Genomic DNA, 14404 nt, shown 5'->3' with positions numbered 1-14404 from the left:
ATTTTCAGGGAGTGGAATTCAAAATAGCGTAGCCTGTTTTTTCAGGTTTGGTCACCCATGTAAATTTTCTGTGTTTGGATGCCAAAATTCTAAAACAAACTCCTGTAATGCCCAGGGAGCTAGAAAGTAATTTAAATTGTTGCTTAACAACAATTAATTACTTTTAGCAATTGCTTCCCAGAACTGGCATTCTAACAGGAGCCTAACAGGGATTTTTCACCTCTTCTGTTTCTGTAGATTTTGCACAAGGGCAGGGCAAGGTTGCAGTCCCTTGTTTTTGGAAAGGGAAGGGACACATCCCTTTCTGTCTTGGAAGTGATCAACCATCTTCTGGACATGATAGGGCACTGATAATTTTGCTTTTGTTTTTCTCTTAGAAGGGGGTCAACATTTGTCCTTTAAAGGACACTTTTTCTTGGTACATCGATTTTACCACCTGCCAATGAGACCTATTTTATTATTATTTGAGTTATTGTATTTGTTTTTACTTTTGGAAAAACTTGTGTTTCAATAAGAGCCAAGGGAACTGGGCTTCACTTCTGTATGCCTTCAGGTTTTGTAGCTCAGGAATCCTAGATGGAATGATTTTCATTCCTGAAATAAATGAGCATTTTTTTATGCTTAAGTAAATGTGCTCAGAAAATATAAGGGATGCAGAGTTCACTTCTCAGAGAAAAGTAAACATTTGTATCACAAATATGACTTACAGCCTATGAATTTATATTCTTGGATCAAAATTCATACAAAATTTCTAAGTAGGGGAGAGAGAGACACATATATTTTAAGTCTGTCGTGGTTCTCATGTGTCAACATAATCACATAAGTCACATAAACTCCTGTGGCTCTTCTCATAAGTTCATGCAGCACTTTCTCTTCCTTATGTTATATATTGTCATTTTTGTCTTCAAGTATCTAATAATTTTTATTTCCCACCACTTCTGATCTGTTACAAGCCTCCTTGTTTTTCCCTTTATTACCCGCCTGAGTTTTTTCTTCCTATTTTCTGCAGCTTTCTGAAAGGCCTGTGCATTCCTTCTCCTTTCTGCCTCCTCTTTCTCGTCCCTTTTCTCATCTACCTGGTTGGTCAAGCACTGTTTGGGATTAGCATTCAGTGTCAGAAAATCCATGATTTATGGGTAAAATGAAACACCAGCAGAGAATCAGAGTTGGCAGCAGGTTCATAAGAAGAGGAGGAATTGCAAGGAACTTGCCCAGCTCTGAGAGGAGGAGGTTGTGGTGGAGAAAGGAATTTTAGCTTTAACAGAATATATTCCGTTCTTACTAATGGGTTTGCAATGTGATAAAATGTTTTTTGGAGTTACAGGAAAGAGTGAAAAAAGGAAGTGGGTGTTTCTACTACTCCATACATTTCTAGAAAAATCAATATTCACTGCCTGAAGTTTTGGAAAGTGTGAAACACTGATATCCTCAAAGACAAAGAATAAAGAGCATTATGGAGCATTTTACTGCTCCATCAGATAATCAGATGCAAAAATGACCTCAGTTTTCTGTTCATTTTTGTTTGGTTGGTGGGAACTATAAATTCTAGAACCTCTTACATGTCAACAGTTCTGATGTTTCCATGCTTATAACATAGTAAAAGGCAAAAAAAAAAAAAAAAAAAAAAAAAAAAAAAAAGTAATCAGAATTGGTAGCCACTCAATGCCTGTTTTCAGAAAACTCTCTCAGGCTTTACAGGTTTATTTTCTACAAGAAAATACAATGAGTTTTATGGGCAGCTTAAAAGAAATATAAGTTTTTCTGTTATGTAATTATTAATTCTTCTTTTATAAGCATTTTATCTTTTTATGGTCAGTGTAGAATTTTTGTAAAAAATATTTTCCAGTCATTCTGTAGCTATATTCTGTTTTACTTCAAATGGATTTTCATTTGCATATATGTGTACTATTCATTGCTTTCTTAATTGATTTTTTAATAACTTTCCCTATGTTTCACAACAGAATACATTTAGCTTTTACAGCTTTTAATGGTGCAAGTTTGTGTTGATTGTGACCTAATGAAAAGTTAATGCAGAAGCCCATTAAAATTACAGAGTTGCTCAGAAATAAAAACAGGGACAGGACAAATTGCAACCTGAATCTGTGAGTGTTCTGCCATTGACAGTTCCAACTTTATACCTATAAATAGTAATAATAGGAAACCCAGTTTTTAGAAACAAATATATTTTGTCTTTCTTTTTTTAAAGAACATAAAAAGAAGAGACTTTAATATTTGCTGCATTGTTCCTGATAAGGTGTGTTTATTTTTAAGACGTTTGAAAGAGTTAAGCTTTTAAACCTGGTACTTGCAGAATTTATTTTTCTTTTAAATAAAAGAAAATTGTACTTGAGTCAATGAACAATTTTCTTCTGTGCAGTGTTCTAACTGTAGTATTTAATATTTTGTGCCACACACTTCACTTGGCTTCCTGTTAATGCAGTGTGATGGGCCAGTTCAGGCAGTGTATGGAAATCTCCTGAATCTTCTTTAGCTCATGAATATAAAGTTTCATCTGGATTTTGATGTATGTCTAATCCAATGAAGGCAGGATAAATTGTCTGGACATCCACAAACATCCACAAAACAAAAGAATAAGCGTTTATTCATATAGCTATGCTTAGGCTATGGGGTTTGATTCCTGGATATCCAAAATAAGGATGACTATTAGGTGTATTTTTCATTGGTGGGGAATAATAAAGGTGATGAAATCAAAATAATTTTTTCTATGTAAATCTCTTCATGTATGTTAATGCTTTTATATGCCCTCTTATTCTGATTTTAATCTTAACTTTGATCAGAAAAAGAGAAAACTGACAGATAAAATAGGACATTTTTTGTCTTTAGAGAGACTGGAGTGGGACTTTTGACATCTTTAATTTGGTGCTAAAAGTAGAAGCAAGGGTCATAATTTATATGAACCAATACTGTCTCAGAACTGAAGCAAAAATAAAATAATTAGAGTTATGGAAAGTTTTGGGGCCTCATTCAGGGGAGCAGCTTCTGATGTCCCATCCTGCTTCTCCTGTCAGCCTGGCTTGTATTTCTCATTGGAAACGTTACACAGTGGGAGTCTACAAATCACAGAAGTTATAAGAGCTCTTCTTGTACTGTACCCTGTATGGAACTGTGGCAAAGTTGCCTCTGTAAAGAGGATTAAGATTAAAATTGCCAAGATTTCTTTGGACTTTGACTGATTTCTCGGAAATGCTCTGAAGCTCTTTCAAAAATATTATATTCTCATTTCAGTGTGATTGATGTGGTTCATGGAGACATATAAGAAGGGAAAATAATTTCAGGCCTAAGCAGCAAGGTCTCCTTGACCAGAGGGCAACATGCCCTGCATGTTCAGTAGAGGGAGGAATACTGGATAGAAAATTGAATTTTCTCAGTTGTTGTTCCAAGTACCAGTCATCAGATCTCAATGAGCTATAAAATGTTCCAACGGGAATTTGAGATTTGCCTACTCTATGTCAACAGTTTTCAGGTAAAAAGATGCAGAAAACAGGGTAAAGGTGTTAAAGATGTGCTGGTTAAACATGACAGTCATCTGCTGTGCTGTGCTCTGCCTTTTCACCTCTAACAGTAATTAGGTGATTCAGCAACAAAAGATTATCATTTACAAATAATTATTGTGGTCAGATATTCTCCTGTGACATCTATGATTACTACTATTGATGTTTAAAGGAGGAAAAAGGAAAGGTGGCATTCAGTTACTGCTTACCAAGAACAAATACTTCAGGTTAAGGAGTATATTGAAGGATAAAGAATGCTCCAAAGCTTTTTCTCCCTTTTGTCCTTCCATCCTTTTCCAAATAATGTTGGCTCATAATTTTGTGATACTGTAGCTATGGACTTATTTTTTTATATTGTGTGGTTGGTGATGCTAGAAATTATCAATATTCCCTCTTACTGCAATGGTTTTTTTTAATACCATTTTTTTTTCTGTCTTTCTTGTCAGTATATTTTGATGAAATAAAATGCTATTAATTGTAAGAAAGAGTATTAAACAGAGAGCATCAGGAGATGTATATGTTATGTTCTGAATGTTTTCTAATAACTTTTATTCCAGTAAAAGAGCCAATTTATATTGCTTATGCAAAGAGTGGAGAAAGTTATGTTTGTTACTTACTATTTTAAAGTTTGATGTGCCTTTAGTTTAAAATCTGGAGGTTGTTTTTTGAACTGAAATTGTTTCATTTCCTTAACACTGACTGGACCAACAAATTCCAAGCAGGTAGAGCTTGTCCTCCATCCACCTTCATTGTAACTGGTAATAAGGGACCCTCTGGTGCTGGTGTGTTGTCACCATAATTATCCTCAGGACATTCCATAGCAGTTGTTCTGCCAGCCTGTGCAGTGGGGAATATTTTAACTGGCACTTTCCCAAGAGTGAACATTAATCTGAGCATCTCTCCTTCCAGTCCCTAATCAAGACATCCCAGGGGTGATTGCACTGACATTGTTTGAAGACTACATCTACTGGACAGATGGGAAAACCAAATCCCTCAGCCGTGCCCACAAAACCTCTGGCTCGGACAGGCTCTCCCTGATTAACTCGTGGCACACCATCACAGACATCCAGGTGTATCATTCTTACAGGCAGCCTGATGGTAATTATCCTGTCTCTGCTTTCCAGGCAGCACATGGAGGTATTTGACTGAGTAGCCATGTGCTGAAGTACTGCATGCTCGTTTATCTGCAATGATTGTTTCTGTTCTGCTTCAGATTGTGGAAGTTTTCACATGATCATTTTTCATCTAACAAAACTTGCTCAGTAGAGATATAATTTATGTGCTTAAAAATTAACCGAAATGCTGACTGAAAGTAAAGAACTGTTAAGTTGCATTACAGTACAAGTTACCATTTTTTAAGTGAGGAACAGTGTGTTATGAAAACTTTTAACCCAGTTCTTTGAAAAGTGTTAATATTGCAGAAGAATACTGCTAGACTGAGGGAATGTCAGAGAATGTGAGTGGTATGATTCTGTCTTATCTGCTGATATCACTATAACTGAATGCTATTTGGCAATTGACATAGATAAGCTAATTTTTATCACATTATAAAAAAAAGAGATTTTTTATTCCTCTCATTCTTTCAGTATTGAACTTACAACCATGGCAATAATTCATTTTTGTATACAACAGAGAATAGCTTAAAGGCAGCAGGAAGAGTTTGCCTCTGTGTGTTTTTGATCCGAGACATTGCACTGCAAAGACAGAACATGGCACACAATTTTCTTCCTCCGTAAAGCAGATACCCCAAAGCGTGCTAAGATAAGAGGCTCTGATCTACCTCCCCTCTTCTCTCCACAGTGTCCAGACACGTGTGCACGCTGAACAACGGCGGCTGCAGCCACCTGTGCCTGCTGGCCCCTGACAAGCTGCACTCGTGTGCCTGCCCCACCAACTTCTACCTGGCCGCGGACAACAGGACGTGCCTGTCCAACTGCACCGCCAGCCAGGTACCTGCCTGGGGATTGACTGCCCTGCCCCTGCTGTGCAACCAGGAATGCTGGCTTCACCCAGCATGGGGGACCATCAAAAGGAGCTCAACACTCAGAGGGGCACTTGGAGCGTTGTGAGCTTGAGAGCTCACAGTGATCTCCCTGCCTGGCTAAGCCGGGAAGAGCTGGCTAATGGAAGAGGAACGGGAGCGATGGATCTAGCCTGGAAAATAAAAAGTTTAATAAGGAAAATAACAAACGGGGTGCAGGGAACAGAGTTAGATTCCAAAAACCCCTTAGGCAGGGCAAATGCAGCCAGGTATTGGGGGACAAGGTCCAGTCAGGAGGGTGAGCTCAGAACACGACCTTATAAGAAAAAAGTCCTGAACCAAGGGAGAAGGAGAACTGGAAACTTGACCAAACATAGGATGGTTCTATTAGCATACTACTAATTCCCATCGTGGCCTGGTCAGGTGTCCCCTCCCCTCAGTGCCCTGCCTGCCATGGTTTGTGGCCAAAGCCCTCTGCAAATGCATCTAAATGATAAATTAGATGAAGCAGGAATCCCAGTTGGACGAGATTCCACAGAGTATTTCGTCTCCAAGGCTGTTAGAGGGAAACACTTGCAAATGGCTTTTTCTCCAGAGAATACAGGACTTGTTCACTTTCAAATGTTGGTGTTCCTGCCAGTCACCAGAACAAATACAGCTGCTAAACTTGTAAAAATAGCCTTGAAAAAACATTTGTCTGAAATATCAAATACAGAGTGTGTGTAACAGTGATTTGGGATGCATGAATGAATTTTGCATTAAAAAAAGACAAGCTCAGTCTAGTTAGAAAGATTGGAAAATGATAGACTTGTGTTAAAAATAAATATGTAAAATGGAAAAAAAATTCATCAATTAAAACACTAAACTGTATTCCCTATTACTTAAAAGAAACATTTATTACTTTTTTTTCTTAAAATGTAAGGTAAGTAAGTAGAACATACTGATTTCATATAAGAGAACCACTTTGATAAAAGCCTTTGGATTGTTCTAACCAGACAATTAAATGGTTGATTTTTATAGTACATATGGCTTTTAAAGTATTTTTAGTAGTCTGATTTTCTAATAGTTCCTTTTTAATAGAGGTGTGCTAATGACTTCTTACAATGTTCTATATCATGATGCATGATAATGATTTCCAGCATTAAGGAAAATCGTTTTACTCCTAATTTTTAGGGAGCAGTGTCCATCTTAATAAAAGAGGTACAGTTTCACTCAAATAATAATCTTATTTAAGAGACTTGACTTTCTCTGTTTGCTTAAGATGTAAATCACTTCTAAAATTGGGAATTTCATAACAATTTTGCCCCATATTTAGTTCCTCAAATTTAGCTTTAAAAAAAATAGACACTTAAAATTTCTAGTGACACTAGAAGCTTATACCACAGTGAATTTATATACTAACAGTTGACTGAATGGCTCCATTCCAGTCTAATTAATTCAGTGGTAGTATGAATTGAAGAAATAGCATCACATCTTGGACACTTGAGGAGCAATATTTTATCACTTGTGGAATCCACAGTGGAGAGCAGAATTATGTGAAAGAGGCAGCTTCAGACAGGAAGTTAGAGCTTGGCATTGATTATTCATAATTTTTTTCCAGGTTTGCAATCTGATTACTCTTTGATAACTCATCAGTCTGATGGCATCAGATGCAGATATCAGTGGCAAAATTTTGTCTCTCCTTAAGACTTTCAGATGATGCTGTCAGATCAGAGTTGCTCCTGCAATGTCATCATTTTTGACAGCACAGCCACCTTTGGCTGTTTCTGATGGGAAGGAGTTGGATGGTCCATAAACTGACCTTGCCTCTCCAGACCATCCTGTGATGGCCCATTTGGCATGAGAAGTTTTTTAATACAAATCCCATTAGACTCTTGAACACCAAAAATCCATCCATTTAAGACCCATATGAGACCCTGATCCCTGATTTTGCAGGGTTTTGTCTCCTCAGTTTGGAAAGGAATGCAAGTATTTTCATAACAACATCTCAGAGTTAGTGCTTATTTCCTGGAAATAACTTTCTGATGCCATTTTGGCAGCCTGAAGTCCCTTGTGGTGAGCAGAGCAAGTGAAGAGGACAAAGGATGGCAATTGTCTGAGTTTCTGTTTGACTCCTGCTGACCCCTCTGAGCTGCAGATCTGTGTGGGGCAGTAACAGCTGCCCCTCAGCCCAGCCTGTTACACAGCAGGTCCCTCACAGTGCTACAGGAATGATGTAGCTCCAACTATAGGTTCTATATCATAAATGCCATTGAAATCCTAATTTTTCTTGGCAGAAAAAAGAAACTGAGCTAAGGCACCAAATATATCATATATCATTTAAATACAGTTTTATTGAATAATCATTGATTTTTAAAATGTGAAAATAAGCTGCCCAGAGACAGAAAATGAAATATCTTGCCTTTCTAAATCTTCTGGTTTCCTTCCTTTCTGTGTTCAAAGAGACAGAAGGTAGGAAAACCAGCATTTCTTAAAAGCTGACTGATAATCTACCCAGATTTTTGTCCCTGAAATGATCCTCATAATGTACTCAGTTTTTAGGTACAGCCCTAGAAAATGACATCAGTTTGTACCGTTTTTGTTTGCATTCCCCTTTCAGTCAGAACAAAGTACTCTGCTCACCTGAGTAGAGAGTAAATGCACAGCCTTCCTACAGAAGATTTTTCATTTTTTTCTACAGATGTTTTATCTTTTTGAAAGTCTGGAAGGCTTTACATTTGATTTTTTCATTTAATTCAAACAATGTAAGCAACACTGTACACAACACCACACATTAAGGCTCTTTTCAACTGTGAGTGTTTGTATTTATCTGGAAAAATGATGTTGTCTGTTTCAACAGTCTGCAAAAAGTGAGAATTGAAGTGTTTGCTTTGAATAAGACCTTCAAGAATGAAATCACAGAAGGCAGCAAAATTTAATGAGCAGTTTGTGTTGGGGCATTGTACGCCAGCATAACACAGTCATTGAAACTACAGTGATTTTTATCACTTTGGCAAACCCAGTGCCAAACATATCTAAATAAAAAAGCCCCAAAATTTAAAACACAAGTTTTGTAAAATTAACAGCCAGAAAATTATTGATACGTCAATGCCTCAAGCAGCTGATTTGCTGAAAAAACTACTCCACAACTTGTAGAAATTGTAAAGTCAGTATGATTTATTTTAGCATTGGGCGCATGTGGGATAGCTTCCTTTAAAGGACACGTGTATCTCCGAAAATTCCTGAGTTTATTTTATCCCTCTAACCTGTTGCATATGCATAAAAGACATGCATAAAAGACATTAAACTGTCTTATCAATTTTTATGAGCTTGCACAGTTCTTCAGTCACGCAGCTGTAATGTGGTGCTTGTAACCCAGATTCAGATTTTCTGTCTGCTTTAGCCCCAAGGTCGGTGGGGCCCCTCTTAATCTCTCTTCAGCTTGGGTGCTTGTATTCTTTTCTAAATAGCTTTGAATCACCTTTGTTTTCCTTGCAGAGAAGGTCTTTGTTTCTCTTTTGCAAGCACAAGGAGTTAATAGACTAAACAAGTTTAAACAGCAGACTCCTGCTCAATCCAAAATTGGTTTCTACCTTGAGTTAAATTTCGAAGCCCCTGTCTCACAGCAGAGCTGATGTTCATAAACTGCACTATTCCTGCTTATAAAGAAATAAATAAATGAATGAAAAATGTCAATATGAAATCTTTTATTCCTGCTGGCCTTTCCTCTTTGCAGTTCCGCTGCAAAACCGACAAGTGCATCCCGTTCTGGTGGAAGTGTGACACGGTGGATGACTGCGGGGACGGCTCCGACGAGCCCGCCGAGTGCCGTGAGTGCGCGCCGGCTCTGGGCTCTGCCTCTGTCAGCAGGGCCCAGACCAAATAGAACACTTCATAAATAAGTTTAGGAAGAGGATTTTTGTGGACATTTCTGTTTGCAGCACAACTTTATGCTCCTTGGTCTCTGAGTCTATTAAGGTGTTTGGAAAATCATGCATATTTTTCATCTTTCAAACCTTTTCTTCGTCTCGGTTACATTTTCACTAAAGATTTTAATTTTGAAACTGTTGCTTTGAGGTTGTGGAATTCTTTGCATGGATACAAACTTCTGACAGGTTTATTTGGTTTTTTTTTTTTTTCAGTGTAATAAAAATGTGGGATTCTAATCTCATTTCCTTGTGTTTTGTTGCAATTGTAGACATTTAGATACACATTATTCTTCACTGCTGTTTTCTGAGCAACAAAAATGTTCTCCCTGTGATCCTTGCTTCCCTTCCTTAAGCTTATATTTGAAAAAAATGCTCGGTGTGTTCCACAATTTTCTGGTTAATTAACAGATAATTTGATTTTTTTTAAATTTAAATCCCTGACCCCTATTTTAACCATTTTATAATTAGTTCTCTTCTCCTGCTACAGAGGCCTCTGAAGCAAATTTTACCATGTGCAATCATTCCACATAAGTTTTTATTTTAAGCTATTCTATACTTACATATAATATTACTATAGAGGTATGTAATTGCTCATTATTTCTAATGACAGTGGCTGGAGAAGGAACAATTCCTTCCTTGGGAAATAAAATTACAGTGGGATAGGGAGTTTCTTAAAAGCAGACTTGAACTCAAGTGTATTGATCTGAAATTGCAGGTCTCTGTTGAACCTTTGGTAAGCTTCAACCTGCAGGGGGTTTTCACTCTGTGTCATTAGCACTGTAACTAGAGCCATACAAATTAAAGATATCAGACTTTGAAATTAGTCTTGCAATCATTTAATTACTAATATATACTGAGATTGAGATTATAAAGGAAATACAAGTTTATAGGTGTATTGGATTAGTCCATGGGGTAAGAACAGCAAGAGTGAGACTTTAACCATTGCTCTGGTGTATTCATAAGAGGTTTTGTCTTTTCCCAGCTGAATTCAGATGTCAGCCAGGACGTTTCCAGTGTGGAACTGGGCTTTGTGCTCTTCCAGCCTTTATCTGTGATGGAGAGAACGACTGTGGGGACAATTCTGATGAACTGAACTGTGGTAGGTGCTTGTATGCACTGCAGGCTTCAGAAACAGGCCAAACTGCTTTAAATGTCATGTTTCACACACTGTCAACAAACAGCATTTTTCTTCATCTACCTTTGAAGTTTTGAATCTTTTCAACTTTTAATCATTTTAACTTGCTCTTTTAATTTTCTTTTAATTTACAGACACACACGTGTGTCTGTCGGGGCAATTCAAGTGCACAAAGAACCAGAAGTGTATCCCAATAAACCTGAGATGCAATGGCCAGGATGACTGTGGTGATGAAGAAGATGAAAGAGACTGTCGTAAGTTATGCTTAGAGAATTTTCCTCTGTAGCTGGTTTTAAACAGGGAACTGGAGTAAAACACTCTCAATGTCCTCTATATAAAACAATTTGAGAACGTGCAAACAGTTAATTCACAGGACTGGTGTGCAATGCTTCATATACAAAAGAGCAAACTAAAATGTAATTTATTAACTCCAAATTTCAAGTCATTGCAAAGAAGAGAGGGGTATAAACAATTTCAGGCATTTAATTGGGTTTTTGACTGAGGTTGAAACATGTATTTGACTCTGAACCAACTCACAAATGACTCATATTCCTGAGCTTTCATCTGCTATGCCTTGCAGCAGTATGTTTCAATGGAAAAAGATGTTTTTCAGAATCTTTTGTTGGAAAAGCTGTGGATTCAAGCTCCTTTACATTCTTGTTGTTTCATTGATTATTTTTACCTTTTCTGTTCCCCTTTCTCTGGGTATTTCATTCATTTATCTATGTAACTGGATTTCCATTTAGTGCAGCTCAGCTTTTAGTGCAATTTACTTTTCACACATTTATTTTCACTTTACATTTCTTAGATATAAGTGGAGAAAATATTTTTAATTTATAATGGAAATTTGTTGAATAAATTTGTGTCTGATCATTTTGTAACAAAGATCATGGGGCTGCCTTGAAATGTAGCTCTGTGTTTTACTGATTTCACTGCTCAGATCTGCTGCTGATCTGAGCTGCTTGCTCTGGATCAGCTTTCTCGAGGTTTGCATGTGTTGCATTTCTGCAAAGAACAAATCCTTCTGCAAGGGGAGGCTAAGGATACAAAGGCTTTGTGGATGGTCATGTTTGATGGCTGCCTTCCAAACTGCTCGTGAGAGATGTAAATACAAGTTTTGCAGAAAGCATTTTGTGTTGGTTTGCATGTTGGGTTTCTTTAAAAGCTGATTAAGAGGGATCAGGAAAGCTCTTGTGAAAGATAAGGGAGATTACTTTTTCCCCTGGAAAGAACTGCACATGGTACATGGAAGGCTCCCAAAAACCTTGAGGTGTAGCTGGCAGAAGTTAAATCAGAGCAGCAGAATCTACAGCTCAGGGACTGTGAGTTCATATTGACTTGGGCTCCTGGCACAAGACAGGTAACAGGTGAGATTCTCTCTCACTCTAATGTCACCAGTCTGGCATCCATAAAATCCTTTTTCTTTTTTTTTTTTAGGTCTGCCACTGTTCTGTTTTGCTTACCAGGTGATTTTTTCAAAGTCACATTTCATACTGAAGGCTTTCCAAATGTACAGTGAAGGTCATTGTGCTGGTGTTTCTTGTAAAGCACTCTGAAATCCCTGGTGATGTGTCCTAGCTGAGGATCAGAATTATTTGTTGTGGTACAGTTAGGAACATACCCAAGTCTATGGAAATGTGACACTGAAAGCAATAATACACCAACTTTTAGCAAACCTAAAATTTTTCATCTTGCCAAACCTGAGACAAGAATGGTAATATCAGGGAGGAAACAACAGGAGCAGGAAAGTTTTTAAAGGCACTACAGAATTCCTTAGTCAAAGGTGGGACATAAATTCATGTGGGAAAACCTTATCAAACATTTCCTGTTTTTCTCCTATGGTCAGTTCAGTTTAAAATTATTTGGGGTACATATACTCATCTCTAAAGAACATCTAGAATCACGTGTGCACTGAGGATCTGTTTTGTTTTTAAATACCTGTTCTAAGGTTAATGCAGTTAAACTCTAACTTAGACCATACTTAAAGAATAGGCTGAAAGCTCAGCTGCATCTTTGCATCTTTTTCTTGCTGCAAGATTCATTCAAAAATTGTTGTTCTAAACTGATTAAGTGAAATATTTGTCAAACTTTTCTTAACATTTGCCCAGTTTAACAGAACACAGACTTTCACAAAAATCATGCATAATTGTAATTCTGTTTTTGATCAAAGCATCCAGAGCTGCCTTAGTCTTATAAACTGACTCTCAGAATTTATAACTGGCATTTTAGAAAGGTAAGGTAAAAAGCTTGAATGATTTTTGCTAAAGTGGTTTCATTCTATCCATGGTAAGTCTATTTGCTGTTAAAAGACTATCACAATATATTCATTGTGATATTCATATTGTCTCATTATATTTCTTTTACCTTAATGTTTATAAAAAATAATATATAAGAAAATGACAAAACTATAAACAGTATAAACCTGAATGGTTTTTTTCTTACAGATATTATATAAATTATGCTAGAGATATCCAGTTTCTGATTCTTGAATCCTTAATGGTTTCTTTTTCTTTAAAACACATATTTTAAGTATTAGCAGAAATTTCTAATTTTGATCTGGAATTCTTTTATTTAAAGCTGAAAACAGTTGTTCTCCAGACCACTTCCAGTGTAAAACAACCAAACACTGCATTTCCAAGCTGTGGGTGTGTGATGAAGACCCAGACTGTGCAGATGGGTCAGATGAAGCAAACTGTGGTGAGTATGCCAATGGTCCTGTACCTATTGCTGTGGCTTGACATTTTTTTAGCAAAAGGAAATCATCTTCCCACTTTTTATATCCTCTTTCAGTGTTTGATAATACCTATCTGGAACTTCTCTGGCTCATCCAGTTCTTACTGAATGGCAATCTTTGTATGAGTAGTTGATCAATTCCTATTGTGCAACTTCTTTATTGGCAGGAGCTGCAAATGAGGCTCTCATTTGGCATTTAGAGTCATGGAAGTGGCACAGAATGTAGTGGCTGTCATAGGATTAGGTGATATTCTTTATTTTTAAATATAGTTATAGTTCAGTCTGCAATTAATTGCTGCTGAAGTTCATAAATAGTGAAAATACAATAATTTGCAAATCCTGGTAGTTAAGACTGATGGTATAGAAAGGTTCAGAGCAGTTTTTAACTTGACATGGCCAACTTCTCTCTGTGAGCTCCAGGGAGTTATGAGTATGGATGTCAATGCAAGACACACACTAACCATGTGCAGAAACACTTGTGAAAGTTCCAAGACTGGTCTATAAAGGAAAACACAGAAAAATGGTCTGAGGTGGAGGAGAACAAGACAAATATGGAACATTTAAAGCTCTCACCATTATTCATCCACACATCAGTGAATGGTTTGATGAAACACCTGTGTCTGGACAGGTTTATCTCTGGGACAACAGAGTAACAAAACTACAGGCTACAGTCAAGGACAAAGCACTGAGCTGCTTTTCCATGGATGTGTTTCAAATAATTGACACATGAGCATATAAAGAAAATGCTGAAGGTGGCAAATATGCCTGGGAAAATGAACTTTCTCAGCACTGAAAATCCAAGACCATCGTTTGAATTGCCAGGATGGGGAAAATAATTATTCCTGTCGAGTGGTGAGAAGTTTACAGTCCAAGGAATCATTTATCTTGAAGAAACAGTGAATGCAAAGGAGATGAAGCTCCATCTCCACTCCTGCCCTGCCCTGCTCACTTTCTGATCTATGTCACAGCTACTTTCTCCTCCACTATTCCACATCACCTGGATGTCCAACATGCTGTGGCTTTCCAACTGGGACAGCATTCCAAACTTCCAAACCATGGATTCACATTTTGGCCAACCTGTGCACACCCAACTGATGTGGCACAAATGGTCGTAAAATATTTCCTCTAGTAATAC

At 37.3% G+C, this 14404-nt stretch overlaps 1 protein-coding gene across 1 annotated transcript in view; it reads left to right on the top strand.

The window, feature by feature from the left end:
* The window catches only part of LRP1B (LDL receptor related protein 1B), a 634437-nt gene that overhangs the window by 548392 nt on the left and 71641 nt on the right, over nt 1–14404 (top strand). The window contains exons 61-66 of the mRNA XM_053982292.1: nt 4422–4610; nt 5313–5461; nt 9209–9302; nt 10384–10500; nt 10671–10790; nt 13114–13233. Coding sequence (XP_053838267.1) covers nt 4422–4610; nt 5313–5461; nt 9209–9302; nt 10384–10500; nt 10671–10790; nt 13114–13233 — 789 coding nt within the window. The remainder of the gene's footprint in view (nt 1–4421; nt 4611–5312; nt 5462–9208; nt 9303–10383; nt 10501–10670; nt 10791–13113; nt 13234–14404) is intronic.

This window comes from Vidua macroura, chromosome 7, assembly GCF_024509145.1.
Source record: "Vidua macroura isolate BioBank_ID:100142 chromosome 7, ASM2450914v1, whole genome shotgun sequence".
NCBI lineage: Eukaryota > Metazoa > Chordata > Aves > Passeriformes > Viduidae > Vidua > Vidua macroura.
The sequence above is the reverse complement of the archived record's forward strand: the minus strand, read 5'-3'. Positions and strand labels throughout refer to the sequence as shown.